The 23,463-nt window shown below is 54.3% G+C and overlaps 1 protein-coding gene across 2 annotated transcripts in view; it reads left to right on the top strand.

Moving 5' to 3' along the window:
• Positions 1-15,863, top strand: part of EPHA10 (EPH receptor A10) — a 41,692-nt gene extending 25,829 nt beyond the window's left edge. For both annotated transcript variants that reach the window (XM_040535061.1, XM_040535060.1), the window contains 11 exons: positions 1,594-1,756; positions 2,995-3,103; positions 3,348-3,403; positions 4,028-4,153; positions 5,714-5,899; positions 8,066-8,127; positions 8,245-8,448; positions 9,781-9,930; positions 10,080-10,258; positions 10,339-10,503; positions 11,072-15,863. In XM_040535061.1, coding sequence (XP_040390995.1) covers positions 1,594-1,756; positions 2,995-3,103; positions 3,348-3,403; positions 4,028-4,153; positions 5,714-5,899; positions 8,066-8,127; positions 8,245-8,448; positions 9,781-9,930; positions 10,080-10,258; positions 10,339-10,503; positions 11,072-11,186 — 1,515 coding nt within the window. In that variant the 3' untranslated portion in view covers positions 11,187-15,863. The remainder of the gene's footprint in view (positions 1-1,593; positions 1,757-2,994; positions 3,104-3,347; positions 3,404-4,027; positions 4,154-5,713; positions 5,900-8,065; positions 8,128-8,244; positions 8,449-9,780; positions 9,931-10,079; positions 10,259-10,338; positions 10,504-11,071) is intronic.
• The last annotated feature ends 7,600 nt before the right edge of the window (positions 15,864-23,463 follow it).

The raw sequence follows: 23,463 nt of genomic DNA, 5'->3' as shown, positions 1-23,463 counted from the left end.
TTTAGAAAAGATACCAGTGGGCAGAGAGCAGGGACAAAGCTCTAAATCAAAATAAATGCAGTTTATGACACAATTCTGCAAATTACCTTATCTGCGTGTGCTCAGGCTCGTTATGAAACTGATTGCTTGTCAAGCAAACCGTGCAGGTGACATGTTGGCATTCTGTATTTAGAAACAAGCTACCTTGAAGCTGATTCATATTAATGTGATTTTGAGCATCTGATAGATTTGAAAGGAGGAATCTGGGAGTGAGGGCGAGCGCTGAGCATAATACGGTAATTCCTTTGCAAATGGGCTGCAGCAACAAGATACTCAGGGTATGTGAAATGAGGAAACATCCTTCTCGGGTAGAAAATTTAAACTACAGTTTAGCAATTATTCACTGCAATGAGGCTTTTGATGCTGACAGGAAAATCAACTTAGTTCCTAATCTATGCTTTTAAAGCCATACTTGAACTACGGAGATTCGAGTGAAGGAGCGCATCAAACAGAAAACCCATTTCACGGTGACATCCCCGGCCCCGGGAGCTGCAGGATGTGCCGCTGCCACCGCCGTGCCTCGTGCCAGAGCACGGGCTGGTCCGGAGCCCAGTCTGCTGCTAGCTGCACGAAGGCTCTGGCTGTCGCCGTCTCCCTTGGTCGAAGCAGAGACATCTCCAGGTCTCTGGGCAAGGGAATAAAAGCCCGGGGAACAGGACCGTTAGCGAATGCATCTGCCAACTGCGATTACTCAGTGTGTGCTAACGCACGCTTATTTACTCCCGAGAGAGCATCCCTGTTGCTGCTGCCAGCAGCTCCCGGAGCTCAGCACCCTGCAGCCGCGGCTGCTCTGTGCCCTCTCCAGCCGGGCTCTTCCCCGACGTGCCAGCTGAGTGCAGGGAGCTCAGTACCATCTCCCCACGGCTTCGCCCCTGTATCGAGCAGCGCAGGTCGGTGTGCTTGCACACATTTGCTGTGGCACCTCATCCTCAGCCCTGCACCATTGCCCAGTGCGGTTGCTCTGCTGCTGCGTGCGTGCGGCGCTGAGAGCGTCCGAGGCTGGTCCTGGCGTGCGGGGTGCGGGTGGAAGGGATCTCACAGAGCTCCAGGCCACCTGAGGCAAGAAATTGCTGGTACCTGTGTGTGGTTGGTAGATCAAACCCATCAGGTGGGGCAGTGACAGTGCTGAGATAAAATCACTGCAGGTGTGGCACGGGGGGTTGCTGGTGGGGCAGGAGCAGGTCTGTTTGTTCTCACTGGGGCTCAAGAAGCCGTAGCAGGGTAGTAGGAAAGGGTCTGAGGGTGCCAGCAGCTTAGCCCCCCCATTTGGGGCAGTGCAGGGGGGCCAGGAGGGATGGAAAGGAGTCGTGCAGGGAACACAGCTGCTTCCCAGTGCCCCGTCCTCCTCCTGTCTTCATAGCACATCATCTGGCCCTGCCATTTCACGTGACCTACCCATGTAATTTCTATTAAGGAGCCATCTAGGAAATGCATCCTTTCTGTTAAGGGCTGTGCTGGTGGGACCTGGCGGTGAGGCGGAGGTGCGGCTGGGCTGGCGGGACCGTGGCGCAGCTGCTGGTCCCATCCAATGTCGGGCATCTCATTATTTCGCAGGATCAAAGGGATCAGAGTTACTCGACCGTGAAAACCACATCAACGGCTGTGACAGTCAATAACCTGAAGCCTGGCACCCTCTATATCTTCCAAATCCGGACGTCTTCCTCGCAGGACTACGGCAACTACAGCCCTAGTATCGAAGTGGAGACGCTGGCAGAGCGTGAGTGGCGGCGATGCTCGTGGTCCCTCACACACACAGGATGCTCCTGCTCATGATGCTGCTGGTTTCACACTGTTGGTTTCTCTCCCCTTTGAGTGAGACTCATTTTGCCACCCTGGATCTCAGAGCAGGTGCTTTCCAGGACTTGCTTTTAATCGCATTTTCCCATTCTGTTTTAACACGATTGCTGCTGCCGGCCTGCCTGGCCTGGAGGTTTGTGTCCTTCCTGTGCAGCATCAGCGAGGACAGTCAGTCTGTGGCTCTTCTGCTCTGCTCTGGAGGCTGGGCATGGTCTCTGTTTTTTTTTGGATCACCTAAGAAAGCGCCCGTGGAGTGGATTTTGCTTTCCCTTGGTGTGGCGTTAGCACCAGAACAGATCTCACCGGGGCCAGCAAGCAGGCACCGGAGGGGAGCACATCAGTCCCTGCCAGCGCAGTGGCAGAGGGGACGATGCCAGCCCAGGCTCTGTGCAGCTGTGGCAGGCGCTGCAGAGCCGGGGTGGCTACAAAGGGGGGGACAAGAGCAGCTCGGGCAGAGATCTGGTGCAGGTATGCGTGCCTCAGGCACGGGGCGGCTGCTTGCACCCGCTGCCACTGGGCTCGCCGGGCACTCAGATTCTCGGTCCCGTGGCTGAGTAAGGGCAGCCAGCATCAGGGTTATTTAGTAGGGTTTTACTTTTCACAGTTTCCGTTCATAACTTTAGGCCAGAAGCATCTTATTTCACTGCCTAAAAGAGGGCTTGGAGAGATGGTAGGGTTTCAGTTTAATAACCTACCCTGGCTTGAAATGAAAGCCCTGAGATGGCTGGCTCAGTACGACTCTCACAGATTGTGTTTAACAGGGCTTTAAATTGCATCCATTTACCACACAGAAGACATTTTCAGAATGAATTGAAGCCAATAAAAACTTTATATAGAATGTAGCTTTCTAATGCCCCTGTTTGCAAAAGCAGGAAGGGGAGGGATGAGCGTGGTGAAGGAAAACCATTGGTAAACCATCGATTTTAAATTGTTCTCCCCACCAAGCAGGAACTTTTGCTGAGTGCTGACTGGTGTCACCAGCCTGAGATTTGAGAACTGGTCCAGGGTGTGAATCCTCGTGTGGATGGGGAGAAGTAGCCTGGCACTGCTGGGGAATTGTCCCCAGCCTTGCTGGAGGCCGCAGGCTGCCACGGGGAGGTGCGGGACCGGGGACGTGCCCGGGGTGCGATGCTGATGCCTCTGCTTCCCTCCCGGCAGTGACGGCGGCCTCCAGCGAGCAGAACCCCGTCCTCATCATTGCCGTGGTGGCCATCGCGGGGCTGACGGTGCTGGTGTCCATGGTCATCGGTGTGATGGTCTGGAGGAGGTAAGCGGAGCGGCGTGATGGTGTGGAGGAGGTGGGAGGGGGACCCACGCAGAGCCCCCGTGGTGCTGAGCCCGCAGGAGATGCAAGCAGGTGGCGTGGGTAACACGGAGGGGCTGGAAGCGTGGGTTGGAGCATGTTCAAAGCCGTGCTCAGGGGCCCCAGCGTGGGCGCTGGGTTGCGTTTGGCTTTGGTTTCCCGTGGGAGGCTGCTCCCGGTGCTGATGCCATCCCGATTCTCGTTGCAGACAGTGTGGGTACAGCAAAGCCAGCCAGGATGGGGACGAGGAGCTCTACTTCCACTGTAAGTGCCGTGCGGCCGCCGTGATCGGGATGGCTGGTGGGGTCCCCTGTATTTCTTCCTGCCACGAGCCCTTGCTGTTGAGGCGTTGTCACCCAGCCTTGTCCCAGGGCAGGGCTGAGCGCAGCGATGCTTCCTGGGGGCCGTGGGCTCAGCAGCATCCACGCCAGTGTCCGTCCTTCACGCAGGTCCCCGGCGTGCCCAGGAGGTTGGGATGCTCTCAGCAATCCCTGGGTCACACGAATTATTCTGTCAGCTTTTTCCGAACGGCTACGGGAGAACGCAGCTTTGTTTTCTGGGGCTACTCTTGGTTACTGAGCAGCAGTAATTTTACAGACAACAGTTGTCAAAGGAAATCCAAATGCCAGCACGGATGAGTTTAGCTGATGCCTGGCATATGCCCGTTAAGCACACACAGGCTCTTCTGCTCCCTGGAGTGTTTCGGAAGCAACAGAGCCCTTGTGCTCTTGGGCTGCATTTTGGCTGTTTCACCTCATCACGAAGGGTGCTGAGCTGCTCACGGGAGGGTTTCTGCTCAGCACAGAGCCAGGGGAGCACAGCAGCCACCCCATCCCAGGCAGGCGAGCCTCTAACATGCTCTTTTTGTATTCCCCTGCTCTCCTGCAGTTAAAATACCCACCAGGCGGACGTACATCGACCCTGACACGTGCGAAGACCCCATGCAGGCCGTGCACCTCTTTGCCAAAGAGCTGGATAATGCCAGCATTAAGATCGAGAGGATCATCGGGACAGGCAGGTTCCCCCTCGCGGCCCCTCCGCGTGTCCCCACGGGGCTGTCCCCCCCTCGGCAGCCTGGTGCCGCTCCTGCCACCCTCCTGCCTCCCGAGCTGCCCACCTCGCCAGCACCTTCTGGGGAAGCTCCTCGCCCCCCGTCCCCACCAGTACCATGATCCCATGGGGAATGGGGCTGCTTTTTTGTCCAGGAGCTGGGTTTCTTGTTCCGTGTTTCTTTTTCTGAGGCACCAAGTACAGGCCATGGATTGAGGCGCGCACCAGAAAGCATCAGCAATTATCTGCATCTGGGCAGTCTGACAGCAGCACAGGAACTATTTATAAATATGTGAACTTAATGATTTATTGATTTTCATCAACCTCACTGCCTAAAACTTAAAAGCAAATTAAAATCCCCACACCAGGCCCTAGAGCTTTAATCGCTAATGTGCGGCAGAACACGGGAAACACGATTATTCTTTGTCATTTTTTTCCCTAAAGAGAAATTCAGCTATGGAAAAAGAAGAGGTGGAGGAAGGGCAGGGGTGAGGGTTCTCCCACCAGCTCAGAGGGCAGCAGTGGAAGTGGAAGAAGTCTTCCTGGTAGCTGCTGGGTGGAGCAGCTGAGGCCGCAATCCCACATAACTTTCAGAAACAAATCAGTGTTTGAAAGATCAAGAAAGAAATTAGTCAGGAAAGTGTTTAAACGCAAAGAATTTAGGACTGTGTTTGTCTCACTGCTGACCTAACAAGTACCTGGCTTTGAAATTAGTAAAGCTTTTCAGGTCTACACTTTTTTTTTCCCCCTGTAAAGCCAATATTGGCCTTTTGTGTTACAAACTTGGTAGCTCCTGTTGCCAAGCGTGTGGCTGCGAGGAGCAGGATGCTCAGCCTCAGACGCTGCAGAAACGTTCCTGGCGCTGCTGCTTTGTTGCTGTGGAAAGCAGAGAGCTTGTGTTCGCTGAGCTTGGAGGCAGAAAGGGCCAACCCTGGGGAGCATGAACTTGGTGGCTGGGGGTTAATCTTCTTTTCTTGGAAAAAAAAAAGCAATATGCACTTGAGCAGAGCACGGAGAGAATGGCTTGGAGAGCTAGGCGGAGGAGGAATCTGCATCCTGCTGTATGTTTTTGAGTGTTGCACGCTGGTGCTGGCCTTGTGTGCAGGGCTGTGGGGTCAGGGGAGGCAGCACAGCTAGCTCGGCAGGGGGAAACCTGTGTCCATGCAGGGCACCAAGCGTTTCTGAGGCTAAGGATTGGCAAATCCTCCGGTTAGCAATGGGAAGTGTGCCTTGTGTACACAGCAAGGACACGGCTTGTGCTGGAGAAATGCAATCGGTGTTCCCAAAATGGAGGAGGGGGAAAACCTGATGGAAACCCCCCTTCCCAAAAGAGGAGCGTTGCATTGCAGCAGCATCACCCTTGCACGCCGCTGCTCACAGCTTCGAGAGAGCCGTAGGGTCAGCTTCAGGCAGCTCCTTCTTTCCTGGTCTGGAAAAAGACATCGGGCTGGTGCAAGGGACCCTTTGGGAAGGCGAGGGATTTTATGGCGTGGGTGCTGCTTAACGCGTCTCTCTGCCGTGCAGGGGAGTTCGGTGAGATCTGCCGGGGCTGCCTGAAGCTGCCCAGCAAGCGGGAGCTGCCGGTGGCCATCCAGACCCTGCGGGCTGGGTGCTCGGCGAAGCAGCAGCGCTGCTTCCTGGCCGAGGCGTGCACCATGGGCCAGTTCGACCACGCCAACGTCATCCGGCTGGAGGGGGTCATCACCAGAGGTAAAGGGGGCCTCGTGTCGCGCGGGACGGCTCGGCGTGCTGGAGGAGGGCTTCTGTATGCATTTCCAGGAGAAGCGAAGCAAATCCCACCTCTGTGGTGTGTTGTTATCCTGTTAGTACCTGCTGACAAGCCCTGCCTGTTCCAGTGCATTGGAAAAGGATGAATGAGCTCTCTGTAGGATTTGATTTTTTTTTTTTTTTTTTAAAATATCTTCAACCTAAGGTGGCACTGCTGTTTGCCCTGTCATTTCAGCCTGCTAAATTCCATTTTTCTCGCTCCCTGCTTCAGAGGGCGAGGTTGTGGGGTTGCACAGAGCTGCCTCGCCTGCAGGTATTGCTCTGGGGAGTCCAGCAATGTCAGGGGTCGTGCAGCGGCCTTCACGCAGGGTAATTAAAGCACCCCCGCAAGAGGCACGATGTCGGTGCTGTCTGATGGAGACACGGCATGCAAAATGCTCTAGAGTTTTCCCCACAAGGTGTTTCTGCAGCTTTAATTTCTTTTTTCCCAGCGACTTTCCCACGTGGCAGGAGCGTCTGGGCGTGCTGGCAGCCGTGCTGCCAGCACCTCGCTCTCCAAAGAGCCCTGACAGCGCGATGCCGCTGTCAGCGGGCTCCGGTACTCCATCAGCATGGAAATGGTGCAGTCGTATGCTCAGAAAATACCCAACGCTGCTGGCAAAGCACAGAAATGAGTGTTGTAACCTCTTGAAGCTGTAAGGAGGCGTTTGGCTGACCTGCAGCAGCGGCTGGTGGGTGTACGGTGGGGTGTGCAGCGGGCAGAGCGCTGCTGCGTGGTGCTTGAGGAGATTTCGGTTTGATTTTCCTGGGAGAAGGCTGCAAGGATGCTGACTCGTTTAGGGATCCACCGTGGATTTCAGGCAATGCGCTGAACCTGCTGCCGCGGAGAGCGATGACCTGCTGCTGCAGGTGCCAAACTGTTGCTCTCTGGATATCAAGTGTTTCCTCACCTATTAGCCATTTTAGCATTCCGATGATTAATAAAATGCTTACAGCTCGATTAATAAAGCCAGGGAGCGGGACTGGTTTAGCAGCAAAACAGCGCGCTCTTAATAAAAGCAAATTGCAGTGAGGTTTTGTCAGTAAAACGGATGAGGCTGCCTGCTCCCAGCCCTCGTGGGAGTGCTCGCTGAGCTGCGCTCAGTGCTGCTGGTAAATGGATGTTCGTGGAAATCCAAAGGCATGCGAGCACGTGCCTCGAACCAGCCCTTTTATTAGGTAAGGAAGTATTTCTATCCCGAGTCCGGGGCTGAGCTGGTCACTTTTGTGTAGTTTGGTAAATTAATAACGTATTTTTCTAATCTCAGCTTATCAAGAGGCGCAGAGTCCTTAAAAGCATCTTGTCCTGCTCTTTGATAAGTCTGTGTATGAGCTGCAGGCTATCTCTGAGCCTGTGTCTGTGTCACGATCTTTGTACCAAGCTTTCCAGAGCAGCCGTAGAAATGAGAATGAATTCTCCAGCTAATGAGAATTTCCTATTGGCGACCGTGTTTCCGTTCCTGTTAGCCGGATCTTCACTTTATCATGCTTAATTAATGCCGGCAGTGCCTGCTCTTTAACTGCAACGTCTCGTGTGCAGGCAGCCTCGTGCTTTGCAGCAGGGGAGGCACTCATCCTCCCACCAAACCTCCGCTCGCACCGTGCTCAGCCCATGTGGTGGTGCTGTGCCAGACCCCTGCTCCTCCCCAAGCCTTGCTGGCAGCACAGCGAGCCTGGCGCAGCTCTCAGGGTCCCGTGCTTGCGCTCCCAATAATTCTGGAAGAGAGAATCGTTGTCTTTAATGTGCAGCATCTTCCACTGCGAGCTCCTCTTGGGCGAGCTGTAGCAATGCTTCCAGCAGCAGCTGCAGGTTCAGCGGTGCCAAAGCATCGGTGGGGCTCAGCAGCAGGAGTTGCCATTCCCCTCTCACCCATCCCTAGTAGATAATCAGGTTAATCTCCTCTGGTTGTTGCCTCGTTGGTGGAGTTTGTGATGCAGGTTGGATACATCAAAAATCCCACAAGGAAAATCTGACAAACGTACAACGTTTATATTTGGAGGGGAGGTTCGAGGGCTGGGAGGTTTGCTCCGCGTTTCTGTTACCACCGGCACAGAGCTGCCTGCGGCAGGAGGCAGGACTCACGCGGTGCTCCTTGTCTGTCCGTGCAGGGAACACCATGATGATAGTGATGGAGTACATGGGGAACGGAGTGCTGGACTCTTTCCTCAGGGTGAGTGCTGCGGAGCTGGTGGGAACTGCCGGGCTCTGTCACCCGCCGGGCTTCAACAGGCATCGCTCAGCTCTGGCTTTTCCTCCTCTTTTTCTTTCTTTTTTTTTTTTTTTGCAGAAACACGAGGGACAGTTCACATCCACCCAGCTCATCAGCATGTTGCAGGGGATTGCCTCTGGCATGAAGTACCTGGCAGAGATGGGTTACATACATAAAAGCCTGGCTGCCCACAAGGTCCTTGTGAACAGCAGCCTGGCATGCAAAATAACGGGTTTCAGGCAGCCGCAAGAAGATAAGATGGAGACCATCTTCACCACCATGGTAAGAGGCTTTTCCAAATTTAATTTTCAGTGCTTCCCAAAAGCAAAATGCTGACGGCACACCTGCGGAGATGTCCCCTGGTGTCCGTGCCTGGCCGTGGCCAGAATCCCTTGGACTGGCTCCTGGCAGCACTGGGAGGCTCGCAGCCTGCTCTGAGCGTTGAGGAAGGATCTGCATCGTAACAGTTTCTTTCCCAACTGGAAATTAATGCATTTAGCTGGGGACCTGCCCCACAGCAGTGCTCTATGCATGTGGGGGCAAACCCTAGGCGGTGGCTGAGGGCAGCCTCAGGCTTCGTTATGTCTACTTTATCACTCATAATGAAGTTCATCGTTTTCAATTAAGGACCGAAGTCCTGCTCGCTTCACACGCCTCATCAGCTCGCCCCGTATCAGCTGAATCTGTTAGCGCGTCGCATTAACCAGGCATTAATATTTTAAAAAACACTGATTCCGCAGTCAGACGAGCCCTTATTGTTTGCAGGGAACGTTGCTCCAGGGAGGCAGCAGCTGGTGGGCACGGCCACAGGTACCCGGTGCTGTGTCCCAGCACCAGGCATGGCCATCCCGGGGAGAGGAGCCTGTTTGTGGGGTTTGCCCCACAATCTGTCGGGAGCTGTGGTTTTCTGTCAGCCCTGAGCAGGCTGATGACAGAAAGAGTCTTGCGATATGATTTTTTTAGCCTTTATCATGAGCTCCAGGGAGACACCTCGGGGAAAGCATCCCTATCTTGTAGAGTCCCTGGCAAAGCACGACCAAGTGCTGAGCATCCTGCAGCGCTGCGGCTCAGAGCTTGGCTGCCGTGCCCACAGGGATGGGAGAAACCTTCCCTCGGTGCCAGCGTGGGCACGGAGCAGCCTGCTGGGTGCAGGGAGCCCGAGCTGTGGCTTTGGGGTTGAGGTCTCCCCCCTGTTAATTGCAATTAGCTGCAGTGTCTGTCACCTGCTGTGCCCAGTGCATCTAGAGGGATCTGCAGAGGTGGAGGACAGGATGGCTAATTACAGGAGAGCAAGCTGGGGTGCAGGGACTGTGTGTTTGTGCAGCTCTGAGACGGGTTTTGTTAAATATTAATGTGTAAAATGCCGTCAGCTCTTCCCAGAGCCATTCTCTCTCCCATTAATATTTCAGGACTCACATTCCCATGTAGCATACTGTTGCATGCCCATTTTAAAACAAATCGAGGCACAAGTTTTCTCTTAGTATGAAACCCGTGCACGCTACACAGGCTGTGAAACGGGGAGAGGGTGCACCGGAGGGCCACCACGTGTGTCGGCCTCTCCCTCCTTCTGTCCTACGTGACAACGCTGTTTTACCCCATTTTCTGCCCGGCCAGCGTGGGAAGAGCCTGGTGCTGTGGTCAGCCCCCGAAGCCATCCAGTATCACCACTTTAGCCCGGCCAGCGACGTGTGGAGCTTCGGCATCGTCATGTGGGAAGTCATGTCCTACGGCGAGAGACCCTACTGGGACATGTCCCACCAGGATGTGAGTCCCTTGCTGCGTGCCCGACGGCGACATTGCTGTGGCTGGTGGCGGGCGGTGAGGAGGGAGGGTCTCCCAGGTGCTGGGTTTGGGTGCAGTCTGTATTTTGGCATCTCAGAGCTGTCCCCTCACCTCTCCGCCCCGCTCTGCAGGTGATGAAGGCGGTGGAGGACGGCTTTCGCCTGCCGGCCCCGGCAAACTGCCAGCCTCCCCTGCACCAGCTCATGCTCGACTGCTGGCAGAAGGACCGCAGCCAGCGCCCCAAGTTCTCGCACATCCACGACGTCCTCAGCAAGATGGTGCAGAGCCCGCAGCCCCTGCCGTGCACCAGGTGCCCGCTTGTTCCTTCCCCTGCGGGTCCCTGCCGCTGCGCACCGTCCCCACTCCCCTTCACCCCCGGTCTGTCCTCAGGTCCCGCGGTGCCGCTGTGCCCCTGGCCGAGCGCTCCTTCGCAGCCTTCCCGGCCTTCAGCTCGGTGGGAGAGTGGCTGGAAGCGATAGAAATGGGCAGGTACCGGGATAACTTCACCGCCGCGGGCTACTGCTACCTGGAGTCCGTGGCCAGGATGACAGCGCAGTAAGTGAGAGGGGCTGGCCACAGCCTGGCGTCATTGGGTGCGGGTGGAGGGAGTTGTGCTTTTAAATAACAGCCACTTGGTGCTGAATGAAAGGGCAAATCTTCCAGAATACGTCTGCAAGAGCAAGAGAACACGTCCCAGCGATGGTGTGGGTCGGGCTGCATGTGCTGTGCAGCTCAGCTGCTGGGTTTTGGAGCCGATTGAAAGCTGTGCTTTGGATTTTAACCTGTAATTTCTGACAGGCACAGAGTGTTACCTGTCCCAGAAGGAGAGCAGGGTCAAATCGAGGAGCGATTTGCCAACAGCCGGCTCTGCAGGCAGCACGGGGCCTCCAGCTCCAGCAGCCAGGGTGGGAACTCTTGTGTACTGTGGGCTTGTGTCACCCCAAGCTCCCTGCCAAGGTCCGTGCTGTTCAGCTGGGACAACAGCTTGGGGATTTCTTACTCCTGCATGTCCGTAGGAGCCCGATGGTCTGAAGTCCTCACTGCTCTGTCCTGGAGAGCAGTCAGCACAGGATGCCACAGTTAGGGCTTGTTCCTTGTGGCCGATGCAGGGTATGTTTTGCAGAGATGTCCTGAGCCTGGGGATCACGCTGGCGGAGCACCAGAAGACCATCCTGAGCGGCATCCAGACCCTGCGGGCCCAGGTGATCCAGATGCACGGCCGGGGCGTGCAGGTGTGACGGAGCACGGAGCACCGGAGCGGGAGGAGGCGCCGGCCATGTGCTGGCCCCAAACCGGACCAAATCTCTGAAACCTCGCGGTTTCAGGTGGGATGTAGGAGTCACTGGGCTGCTGCCCAGCGAGTCATTCCATGTGGCAAGAGGGCAGGGCGTCCCATCCCCTGTGCCAGGGAAGCCGAGCATCCCTGGGACACCAGGCACGGTGTGCCTGGGCGGCTGTGGTTCTCCTGATCACTGCTCTGTAAGACGAGTCAAATGTAACGATGCCATTTCACATGGTAATTAGGTCAACAGGGTGGATGGACATTTGTGCACTGTCTTAATCCAGAGCTGACAGCGTTTTCCTATCTAGCATCCTACTGGTGAAATCCATGGGTATTTTTATACAGGCTGACATCTTCTACCAACCCCACCAGGAGCTTTTATTGCTTTTATTTTTAGAGACTGGAGCAGAGCTCACACCCAGCACCCTGCTTTGGGAAGGTGACTTTGCCCATCTGGCATGCTGAAAGGAAGCTTTCTTTCCCAGCCACATCCCTTCCGCTCCAAGAGTCACCTCGCTGAGTCTTGACACCACTGTTGGTGAACAAAAACAAATGTTCTCCACCGAAGCGCAGAGCAAACGGTGCTGAACGCTTCTTGTCCTGGCAAGACGGTTGCAGCGGAGGAAATGGAGGTCACAGCCAAGAGAGGGTGAGCACTGGCGCCCTTGGGCTGCCCTGCTGATGCTCTCAGCCTTCAAGCTTTCTGCCTTGCAAAGTCTCTTGGGCAGAGCATCCTGCATCCTTCGCTGGCTTGGTGGGGAAGCGCGGTGGCTCCGACCGCTCTGGGCTGCGGCACAAGGAGGGATGCGAGGCAGTAGGGCGGTGGGGAAGGTGTGCAAGTTGTGTCCGTGGTGGCGAGCTGCTGCTTGCTGGGCAGGAGGATGTCTGTAGGAGCCTGGAAAAGAGGGGTCTGCTCACCCTCGGCACTAACCCAGACCCCTGTAAGGTTTGGCAGCGATGGTGCTCACTTTGCAGTCCTAATGCTGTACCGAACAGCCGGGCACAGACGCTGTGGCTCAGGACAGCAGCGGAGAAATAACCGCAGCAAGGTGAACGCTGAGAAAGAGGGGGCTTCAGGTGGATGCAGCCAGTGATGGGGGGGCGAAGCGGGCAGAGCATCGCCGTGCAGCTGTGGGCTGAGCCACCTGGGTGAAGCTGGAGCCTGGGGATGAGCATCCCTCGGGGCAGGTCGGCACATCAGCACTTTATTTCGTAGCAGCCAGAGGCTCAGCACTGTGTGCCTCACGCACTGGCAGTTCGCACTGCTACAGGCCTGATCCATGACGGAAGACTTTAATTGCATCTGCTTAATGCTACAAGTTTCCTTGAAGTTGGTTAATTAAATGGGTCTTTGCAGCCTTGTTTGGAGCTTTGTAGGCCTTTTATTATCATCTCTAAGTATTGCAAGTGAATTATTAATGATGAAAGGCAAAGACTTACAAAGGGAAAGAATGCTGTAGAGGATGTTCACGATGCAGTTGGAAGTGTGTTTGCATTGGGTTCAGATGCTCTGCAGGTAGTCTGCACCGAGGGGATGCAATCTAAATGGCAATTAGCTGAAGGATGCTAATGCAGCCTGCTTGCGGGGCCGGCGTCGCACCCACCCCACCCAGACACATGGTCGCATTGTTCCAGGGATCCAGCTTTTGTTCAGTAAAGCCTCATTCCTGGTGGTTTTCTTCGAACCAGCACATGTGCCCCAGGGGAATGCTGTGCCCTCGGAGTCTTCCGGCTTGGCTGCTGCCGCTGGCTGAAGGTCAGGAGTGCTCAAGACTACAAGATTTCACTTTTTTCAACTATTCAGCATGATTGCATTGGAGATCAGAGCTGAACTTCACCAACAAGTGGTATCAAGAAGGTGCCAGCTAATGTTTACTTCTCATTTTTCTGCCTTGTGTTGCCATTTCCAGGTAATGTCAGTGAGCTGCCACCAGCTCTCGGTGCTCTCCTTCTGAAGTTTAAGCAGCATTCCCCAGTGTCACTCGGTCAGTTTTTTATGGAAATAACTTACCTTTAAGTTTCACCTATGTCCGGTCCGGGTAGTTGCTCAGCATCCTGATGTTTCACACCCAGAAGAGTAATAATTGTGAACTGAAACCTTCATTTGGTAGAAATGCCAGATCCCAAGGATCAAGTGCAATTTGTATGCTCGTTATGTTTACATTTTATCTATAGAGAAAGTATATTCTAGTTCTCGAGGTAGGGAGCTGAACCAACGTGATTCCTGATCCTCTCCCACATCTCCTGCTCTTGTCCCTTTCGTGGGAGCTCCCCGGAGCCTCCTGCAGGCCAGGCTGTGTCCAGGCTGCTGTGCTTGCTCTCCGGAGCTCTGGGCAAAGCCAGGACTTGGTGACAAGGTGACACCATGCCCTCGGTCTGGAAAATGGAGCTGGCTATGAGCGCACAGCCTGCCTGGTGCAGAAGACCCCTCTGTGACATGCAGGAAGGTGCTGAGGGCACTCTGAGCATCTCGAGCCCAAGGGTAGGGAAGTGAAGGCAGCAAAAAGGAAATTCTGGAAATGGTGACAGTAGTCAACAGCTACAGAGACCTCAGGGGAAGTGTCCCAATCACTGTAAATAAACCCTGTAACCTGTTGAGGGAGGCTGAGGTGATTTTGAGGACAGCTCCGTGAACCAGCTGGAAGGCAACTGCTGGTAGCAGGATGCTCTTGGGCAAGGTGTTCCTTGTGTTTGGGCGGTGGTTGAGGCCGTGCAGGTTTCTCGTGTGCCTAGCGAGGGAGATCAGGTGGAGTGAGAGCGTGCACAGCTCTGCAGAGGTGCCCGAGAATAATGAATTCTCAGCAAAAGTTCGAAGAGAGTGTGGTGTTCCCTTTCCAGCAGATTAAATGTTATTCCTTGGGAACGCCCCTGGGTTTTATTTGTCATTTAAGAGCCTTACAACCAAAGGCAACGTTGACAAAAGTGGCAGACCTGGCAAGCTTGGATGCATTTTCTGCATTCCCTGCAGAGGCAATGTGGGACATTAGGGTGAGGAAGAAGTCCTTGTCCTTGTCCTTCCCCAGCAGCTGAGCCCTGCAGCAAAGCCCTGGGGCCTCTTAATCCACGTGGCTGGGCACTTGTACAGTGCTCTCTCTGTGCTAGAGTGCTCCAATTAAAAATGAGACCATTTCTCAATCATTTAAGAGTTCCCCCTGCTGAAATGGGCTCCTGTACTGCATTCTCCAGCACAATCAGAACTGGAAGCGACATTTCTTCATCTGAGTCTCTCTAGCTGGTCCCAAAAGAAATTCCATGTTTAATTACTTTCCTGATTTACTACAGTGAGGGACTTGGGCTCGGTGTTTCAGCGAGCTCTTTTTCTTCCAGACAGCAGCATTCTGTGGCTGGGACCGTGCTCTAAGGTGGCAGAAGCACAGCGTGTTGGCTCTCCTGGTCTCTGCTGGAAGGGAGAGGAGAGCATGTAACTGAAGCGTGCTTCCTAGCCTAGCTGGTGGCAACAACAAACACCTCTAACTGAGCTCCTCATCAGCCCTGGAACTAATCAGATCAGCAGATTAAGTTATAAATTGTTATTGCGATTTTAAAATTAACTTGTGCCCTCTCAGCACCTCCTCTTTGGGGAAGTATTCAATGTCTGATAATTAAATTAATTAGAAATGCTGTTTTGCAGCTGCTCAACCAAGGGAAATGCCTCAGAACGATTTCAGCCTCTTATTCCAGGCTGTCTCTGACACAGGGCAAAGTTCCTTCTGAAGCTGACAAAAGGGTTGGGGTTGCATGTTTGGGTTCCTGCTGTGCTTTTGGAAGAGGTTGCTGGAGCTCGTGGCCTGGACCTGGGGCTAGCCCCCAGGGCATCACGAGGAGCATCAGCCCCATGCAGGCACACTCAAGGGCTTTGCTCTTCGGGGCTTTGCTCTTTGGGGCTTTGCTTTCCTCAGACCGTGGTGCATTTGACCCAATGCATTTTGTTCTCCAGCTGCCGCCCTCTCCAGCAGCAGGAAGCCGCCTGTTTCTGGGCTTTTCTTTGTATTCCTAACGAGGATGTCTCCACTAGATGTTCCTCTTGGCCAGCGAGAAACGGCGCAGTACAGCCTCTCCTGGGGGTCTGGCTCTGCCTGTGCTGGAGGAATTCCTCTTTGGGAATCCTCCCCTTCTGGGCTGGGTCTTGTTTTCCTTGAGGGCAGCAGGACAGGTCCCAGCCGTGCCCCTGGTCAGGAACAATTTTCTGGAGCCAGAATTAGGACAGTGCTGGACACAGCCTCAGGCAGCATCACAGGCTGGGCACGCGGCTCCTCGAGAGCTGGTGCACGTAACTTTCCCCCCCCCCCCCCCAGCATAAAACCAAAACTGGGGTCACATTGGTTCATCTCTAGCTGCTTTTTGATATTCATTAACCACATGTTATATACTGTAAATACATACTTGAGAAGTCAATATATATTTTTATAAGCTTGGAACAAATGTAATATAAGATTGTAAGGGACATTGTGTACATTTCATGATTGAGCTATAGTCAGACATCTCCAGGGAATCACCATTGATTTGGAAGAACAATAATAATAATAATAGATGGTAATAAAGATCTATTGACATTTTTGTTAATTTTGTATTTATTGAACTATGTTTGAAGATTGCAATAATGAGATACCTAAATATAACTAAGTAAAAACAACCACTAATTCTGCCCTGGCTTGCACGTGTGGGTTATTTCTGGCATTGTGATGAAAAGCAGCGCTTCAGTGAGGATAGCAGGTATCAGGTAATGAACAGTTGAAGTGGCAGCAAGGTGTGAAATGACGCCTTGTTTTATTAAATAGCATGTGAGCTAAAACAAGAGCCTTTGCTCCTTTTTGCAGAGTGTGCAGGAACAGTGCAGCGGTTGTTTCTTGCTACTGATGTTTCCGTAGGGAAAAAAAAAAAAAAAACATTGTTTAACTGGTACAGCTCGTGTGTTTTGAAGTGGGAGAGGCCAAGCCCTTGACCGGTGGGGCCAGCTGTGGTCAGTCAGGCAGAAGCCCCCTGTTCCCCTGGGAGCCCCCAACCTTGGACGCGATCAGAGCAGAGCTGCTGGCGCGATCGTCACCCTGAGTGCAGGATGCTGCTGAGCAGAGGGAAAACACTGTCGAGCTCCCGTGCTCAAGGCGTGCAATTAATTGTTTAACTGAGTAAACGAAAGCAGGGTATGGCCAGCATGTTAAATGCAAGCGCTGCACAAACAATAATATTTAGAAATAATGCAGCGTGACTCTTTCAGCGGTTCCCGTTTCTTCTCTTTTTCTTGAGCTGCTTAATGCCAAAGAGCATGTACAAAAGCCTCATTTCAGTGTGCTGACAACAGTGACAGCTGCTACGAAAAAGGAACTGAATGGGTGCTTAAAACGGGTGAAGTCTATTTGCCTTCTGTCGATCAATTAATTCAGCCAGTCTTCACTAGGAGCCTGGCCAGGGCTATATTGGCACTATAAAAAAATAATTAGAGCTCTGAAGCAGGGTTATGAATAGTGGATCGCAAGCCCCAGCCAAGCAGAGGTATTTTTTTGCCCAGCCTTACCTGCCCTGCTGCCTCCTGTGCCCCATGGGTGATGTTTTCACCCCTATTTTTGTGATCTTCATGGTAGGGATGGGGGCTTGGGCATCCCTGTGCTGCTGGGGTGCGGACTGGATGCTTCCAGCATGGGTTGGGGGACACAGGAGGGGACAGGGAGGATGCTGGGGGTGGTGAAGGTCTCCATCAACCCCCCTGGGGCTGGCAGGTGCATGGCAAAAGCCCCTTCCACTCTCTGCCACCAAGGAAACAGTGTTCCCCAGCCCTCCCAGGGCAGGCCCACGCTTGAGGAGCTCGCTGCCTTTCTAAAATGGAGGCCGATTTTCCGGCTTCCTGGGTCAAGCGGTTGTGCTGCGTGGTGTCAGCGTGTCCCTGCTCCAAGCTGGAAGCTTTATCTTCATAACTTATTGCTCACTGCTCTGCGACTGCCCTGTTGCAGTGATGGATTGCACGGGCTGACATTGAAGCTCCTGCTCCCTTCTCTCCCCGCCCCCCCCCACATTCTCTGCTGTTGATGCTGACTGGACTGTGAATATTTTCTGCACAACAGACCTGAGCAAACCTCTCATGATCTAATTTTAGTCCTCTGATACAGAGGTTTGAGGGGGAAATTACAGCCTGGGCTGCAACTGTGCGTGTTGTATAGCCAGCAATGGATGTATCAGCTTCTGACACAAGCAATGACTTTGAGGGAGAAAACTAGCTCTGGAAAACATCTGGAAAATCATGTCACAGCTCTCTGAGGACAGCAGCGTCTGTCACCTTGATGTTTGCATTTTGTCCTGTCTCCCTTTGGGCACGCTGTTGCGTTCTGCTCCCCTCCGTGCACATCTGAGGTGTCTCCGGGTACCAGCTGTGGCCAGACTGGGAGCAAAGGAGCCTGAGAAAGGGGCAGGTGCTGGTGGGGCAAGGGCATACACGGTGCTGGCACAGCTGTAGATCATGTTGGGGCTCTGTGTGTGCTGCCTTGCCCTGGGATGAGCCACAGGTGCCGTGGCTGAGGCAAGGACCAGCCCAGCTCTGCCTCTCGTCCTCCATCCTCCCTGCTTTAGGGTGAACATGGGAAGGGGGAGAGCGATTCCCAGGGGACATTAAAAGGAGCCTGGCTCCGGAGGGAGAGTTACATTTAAATATGAACACCTGCTAATTATCGGGAAGACCCGGTGCTATCTATCATCATAATCAGTGATCTGTCACCTCAAGTGTGGTGTGAACGGGTGCATCGGCCCTCCTTTGGTTAATGTCCCACCATTCCTGTGCCTCTGCCCTCCCCCCCCCCCCGGGACAAGCGCACCCAAGGGTGCTGTGTGAGGGTGGGGGCCACGTCCTGCGGCCTGCAAACGGCCACCAGCGGTGGAGGGAGCCCTGGGGATGGCAGCAGCAGGCCCAGCAGCAGGAACAGAGTCTGCATGGCAGCTTTTGGCATCTCCTGGGAGCGGGGCACGCGTCCCGCAGCTCTTGGGCTTCCATTTAGCAGCCAGTGCGTGTGGAGAAGCAAAAGCTCCCTGTGTCTGCCTGTTTCCACCTCTTGCACTCTCTAGCTCCCCTGGAAAGCCTCCCAGTGACCTCCAGTTTCCTCTAGGATGCCCAAGAGGCCTCCAAGGGCACTCTAGGGTGCCCTATGAGCCTCCTCTTGTACCCTAGAGGCAAAATAAGGACTCTTCCAGGAATCTCTGGAGGCCTCGCAGTGCTCTCTAGTGAGCTCTCATGCACACTGCAGGCCTCCTGTTGTCTTCTGCACTCTAGATCCTCCACAGGTCTACCAGGGCCACCCAGTGCCCCTTAGCTCCCCCAGTAAGCCTCCCAGTGACCCACAGTGTCCTCTAGGATGCCCTAGAGGCCTCCCAGGGCACACTGGGATGCCCTACAAGCCTCCTCTTGTACCCTAGAGGCAAAATAAAGACTCTTCCTGGAATCTAGAGGCCTCTGGAGGCCTCGCAGGGCTCCCTAGCATTGAAGTTAATGGATTAACCTGGTGGTCAGCAGAGTCACGATAGGGAAGTTTAAGAGACAGAGCTTTTTCGGGATGGGTTCACCTATCCAGCTCTGGCTTTTCTCTTCACTTTTTCCCAGCAACACCTGCTCAAAACACTCTGAACGAAACCAGGGGATGCAGGAACATCATTTCAGTGCAGAGAACAGCCTGCAGGGACTTGTGCCTTCTCCTCTCCTTGCTGGGGATGAGACAGGGATGGGGCCACCCCTGATGAGCAGAGCGGTGCCTGTCGGGGGCACATCCAGCAGGAGCAGAGTGCAGAGCTGGGACCCACGAGGTACCCCCAGGCTCGGCCGCACGTCCCGGTCTGGGTGCCACCACCCCACGGTGACCTCAGCTGCCTCTGCACTTATTCCAGGCTGCTGGCATTAAAGCCATCTGCCCAGCTGCATGAGATGCCTGGAAGGCACCAGAGCCATTTAATTACACAATTATAAATGTGTTTGGCCTTTTTATCTTGCTGAGGTTGACAAGCACCTTTGGAATCAGACAAAGCAAAGCCCTTATCGCTTGGCACAGGGGCTGCTGTCCTGGGCTGCTGCCCACGTCTGACAGACGTGAACAAAAGCAGAGAAACGGAGTCAGGGGGTGAGGATCAGTCCCGGAGCTGCCTGCTCTGCCCAAGCTCTGCTGCTGCACGGCCACATCTCGGGGATCGGGGCTGGCCCTTCTCCTGCCTTGGTTTTTGTTGCATTCCAAAAGCCTGCCACAAAACGAGCCCTGACAGCAGGAATCCGCGGGCTGACAGGAGCTGTGCCCCTGGTGCGGCCTTTTCAGCTTTGTGTGGTGTTTGGAAGCAAAATGCACCTGCGGCAGGGCTGGCACAGCTGGCTGGGGATGTGTGTCCTCCTCCAGGCTGGGAACGGTCCTCTGGTGGCAAAGGGAGAAAGAAAAGGTACAGAGAGGGGTTTGGGTGTTCCTGTGGCGATGAAGAGCCACCACAGTGGGGTGTCTCCAAGGCTGGGTATCCCCACGTGCTCTGCCTGGGCTCAGGGTGGTCCTGGCACCCCCTGCAGTGCCTGGGAGCACCGCTGCAGCTTTCTCCCCGTGCTGGTGTCACAGCGCTGCTGGCTCTTCGGGCACTGTGGAAGGATGCCGGTGGGATGCTGGAGCAAGCAGGCAGCTTTGGCACTCTCAGGAGAAGCAGATGTCCTCTGCTGAGGGACCAGCTGGCACCCCACAGCCACACACGGGGCACCAGCACTGGCACCTTTCTCTGACAGCCCCGGGGGGGGGGTCCTGTCCCCAGCGGCGCACCCGGAGCTGCAAGAGGCGGTGAGACAGGAGGGGTCCAGCAGTTGTGTGCACACATCTGTATTGCACCTCATCAGACCTTCATTAGAGGAGAGAAACTCCACGAAGTGCTGGCAGTTGGCACCAGCTGAGCAAAGGCAGTCATTAGCAAAGCATCCACACTGGGCTCGGGGACGTCACCCGAGCACGGCTCTTCGTTAAGTCGCTCTTTACAAACAGGCAATTAAAATATTTCCCTGCCAGCGCTGGGCACAGACGAACAGCGTGGGGCTGCACCGGGAACAAAGCCCAGCTCCCTGCAGGGCAGCCGGACATGGGCTCTGCAAACCGAGGGGCAGGATTTGCCCCCCCCCCCCGGGACCCTGGGGTGCTGCGGGTGACACCGCCTCCCCCCGAGCCCTGGCAGTGGCAGCAGGGAGCGAGCGGCTCCAGCTCGCGGCACAGCGGGACGGGAGCACAGCTCTCTGCTTTATGTGCAGCCATAAACATCTCCATTAACTTGCCCAGTATTTAAATTCCATAATGGAACCGAAATAAAGCAGCAGCAGCTTATCCCCACTAAAGCCCTAGATCATCTGTTACAAAGAGCTTCTTTGGGAGAAACCTTGTGCATTTGGGTAAGAATTTCAAACCGAGCAATTCAGGTTTTTCTTGGGCAATTCAGGTTTTCTTGCAAGTCTTTTCTCTGCCGTGAAGCCTGTGCTCCCAGGGGGAATACAGCATCTCTTAGCTGGGTGCTGAGCAGGGCGCTCAGGCACAAGTGGCAGCAGCAGGGCAGCAGCGGGGTTTTTGCATTTGCTGATGCCAGAAGCAAAGGTCAGGCTGGGTCCTTGTGGGCCAAATCAGCACCAGAGGGAAGGCACCACAAAAGCAGCCCAAGGCAGCAATACAGGGCAAGGTGCTCATTTGTTTGTGCATCCCCTGCACCCTCTTTGTGGCTGTGGCCGGTGAGCTGTCCTCGTCACCACTGCACGGGGGTCAGAGGCAGCAGGGACACCACTGACCTGGGACACGTCTTCTGCTTTTGAAAGCAAAAACGTAAAGCCAGGAGTCAGGGCAGAGCCGGGAGTGTTCATGCAAATGTCCTGCCTCCCGTCGGACAGGTGTCCATCCTCTGCCCTCCATGCTAGAAAAACATCGCTGTGGCAACCACGGGATGCCTGGGAAGGGAGGCTGTGATGGGCTGTGTTGAAATTAGGGAGGCGCATCTGGTGCATGGGAAATTTCCTCTAAAAGCACCCTGCTCCTGGTGTCCCCAACACACAGGCAACAGACGGAGCAGTACCTCAAGGCAGCCAGAGGACTGGCACTCAGCCGTGGGGGCTTAGATTGTTAAATATTTTTAAGTGAATTCTATTAAACAACGGGAGAGGGAGAGATTAATAGGGCAATAAAAATGCTTTTTGTGAGATTTAGGTGCTCTGGGGTGACGGCAATTGGCGTGCCGGATAAATAGCGGTTTGTGACTGTAAATACAAGCTCCCGGGGTAAGAGGTATGTAAATGGGAGACGTTTTACATCTCTGGGGAGGAACAAGCTCGGGGACCCAGGCTGCTTTCACTGTAGCTGCTTCTGGGCAAAGTTAAATTAAGTGACAATGTAATGCAGCTTTGCAGGAGAAGCAGAATTATTACAGCAGTTGGTGTGAGACACAGCGACGGGGTTATTCCCTCTCCATCATTTCCTAACCAGGATTCCTGAAGCAATTACTCTGTGCTTGTTCTCTTCAGGGTCACACATCTTGCAGCTCTCCTCCCCAGATGGGAGCTGAACTGGCACCAGGTGTGCAGGAGAGGCTCCGTGGTCACCCCACAGATGTCCCCGTGTCCTTTCCAGCTGCAACACAGGTGGCGGTGGGGTTACTGGGGCAGGTGGCTGTGCTGAGCTGGGCAGGAGGACATTTGCATCAGCTCTGCAGCATCTTTGATTTCCTAATCCTTGTTAAGTGCAGAGTGGGGTGCACAATGCCTGCAGCTGGGGCAGGTCCCGGTTCCCGCTTGAATTATTTTATAAGGAAGATTCTGACTGTAACATTTGCCTACAAAAGGCTGAGTTTCCCTGCATCTGTTAAAATTATTGTCAGCAGAGCATTGTCTTGCCCAAGAAGAGCAGGGTGGCTCTCAGAAGCTGACGCATTGTCTCCCAACACAAAGCAAAGTATAAATCTCTGCTTTGTCTTGCAGGGAAATGCGACGTGTCAGGTAGCACATCGCGCCACATCCGAGTGTGACGTGGCACAATGAATCAAACTGCCAAAAATAAAACTTTCCTCTAGAAATAAACTTGTCGCTGTCAATTAAAACTCCTGCCAGAGAATCGTGATTTGATGCGAGTTACTTTTGCCAGCAATTTGCAGAAGTGGGTGGTTTTAATCACTATTTATAACGTGGGTAGGAGTACAGAGAGAGGAAGGTGTCTCTGTCTAAACGTGTGTTAGCTGTACAACAGAAAAACCCACATCCTTGACGTAGCTCCAATATAGCAGAGCCTGAGAGAGAGCGGAGCACAATCTTTGTTGAATAATAAAGGGAAGAAACATTTCCTCCCTTCCCATTTGCCCAAACAAGCGGGGAGGTAACAGCGGCATCTCCTGCAGGTACCCCCTGAGAGCATCGCCCCCTGCACAGGGGGCTCCGTGGCCCCAAAGCCCCCAAACCCCAAAGCCCCAGCAGCAGGGGGGCTGCAGCAGGCAGCGGGCAGGGTGCCGGATGGCGGGATTAGGAGGTGGGAGCAGATGGCCCGGCCCTAATCTGCTCCTGCAGAAACCCTGGAATCCTCTTTGTGAAAGTGCAGCAAAACCTGGCAGTCTCTGCTCCGGCTCTTTGCCCATTTAGTGCCCAAAGCAGCGCCTGGGTGATGGGGTAAAGAGCGAGAAAGATAGAAAGTGAAGGAATGTGGGGCAGGACCATCGCTGCAGCAGTGTGAACAACCCCACAAGTCACCCTCTGAGGCTACCCCGAGCTGCAGGCATGCGGCCAGCTCACGCTCAGCAGCCTGGGGAGCTTGAAAAGGGATTTGTACATTTTATGTAATTTCAGTTGAGAGTTGTGACTTACTGAGCCATTTCGGTTAGTGGCGATGCAGTGGGAACACGACTTGTCCCAGGTTACAGCCTTGTCCCCGAGAAGCAGAGAGGCAGTAACCCCAGCCCTCCTGTAGCAAGGTCCCAGCAGAGGAGGTCCCGTCGGCCAGACCTTCCCCAGCAGCCAGCAGGGACGAGGCCATGGGGAAGGCTGCAGCAGCTGCCCGTGGGTTTTTACACCACTGCGGAGACGAAAAGAGCGAGCGAGATGGATGGGCTGGAGTCAAAATGTTGTCAGGGTTCCCTCGTCAGCGAGGAGCTGGGACTAAGAGGAAATCGGTCAGAGAAAGGCTGAGATCCTAAAATACAAGGCACAGCAAGATGTTGCTGCTGCTGCTGCTGGAACCTGAAATTTGGCTCCATGCACCTTCAGGTAACTGCGCTGGAGGATGGCT

The sequence above is a fragment of the Cygnus olor genome, chromosome 23, assembly GCF_009769625.2.
Source record: "Cygnus olor isolate bCygOlo1 chromosome 23, bCygOlo1.pri.v2, whole genome shotgun sequence".
Taxonomy (NCBI): Eukaryota; Metazoa; Chordata; class Aves; order Anseriformes; family Anatidae; genus Cygnus; species Cygnus olor.
This window is presented reverse-complemented; position numbering and strand designations above follow the sequence as displayed.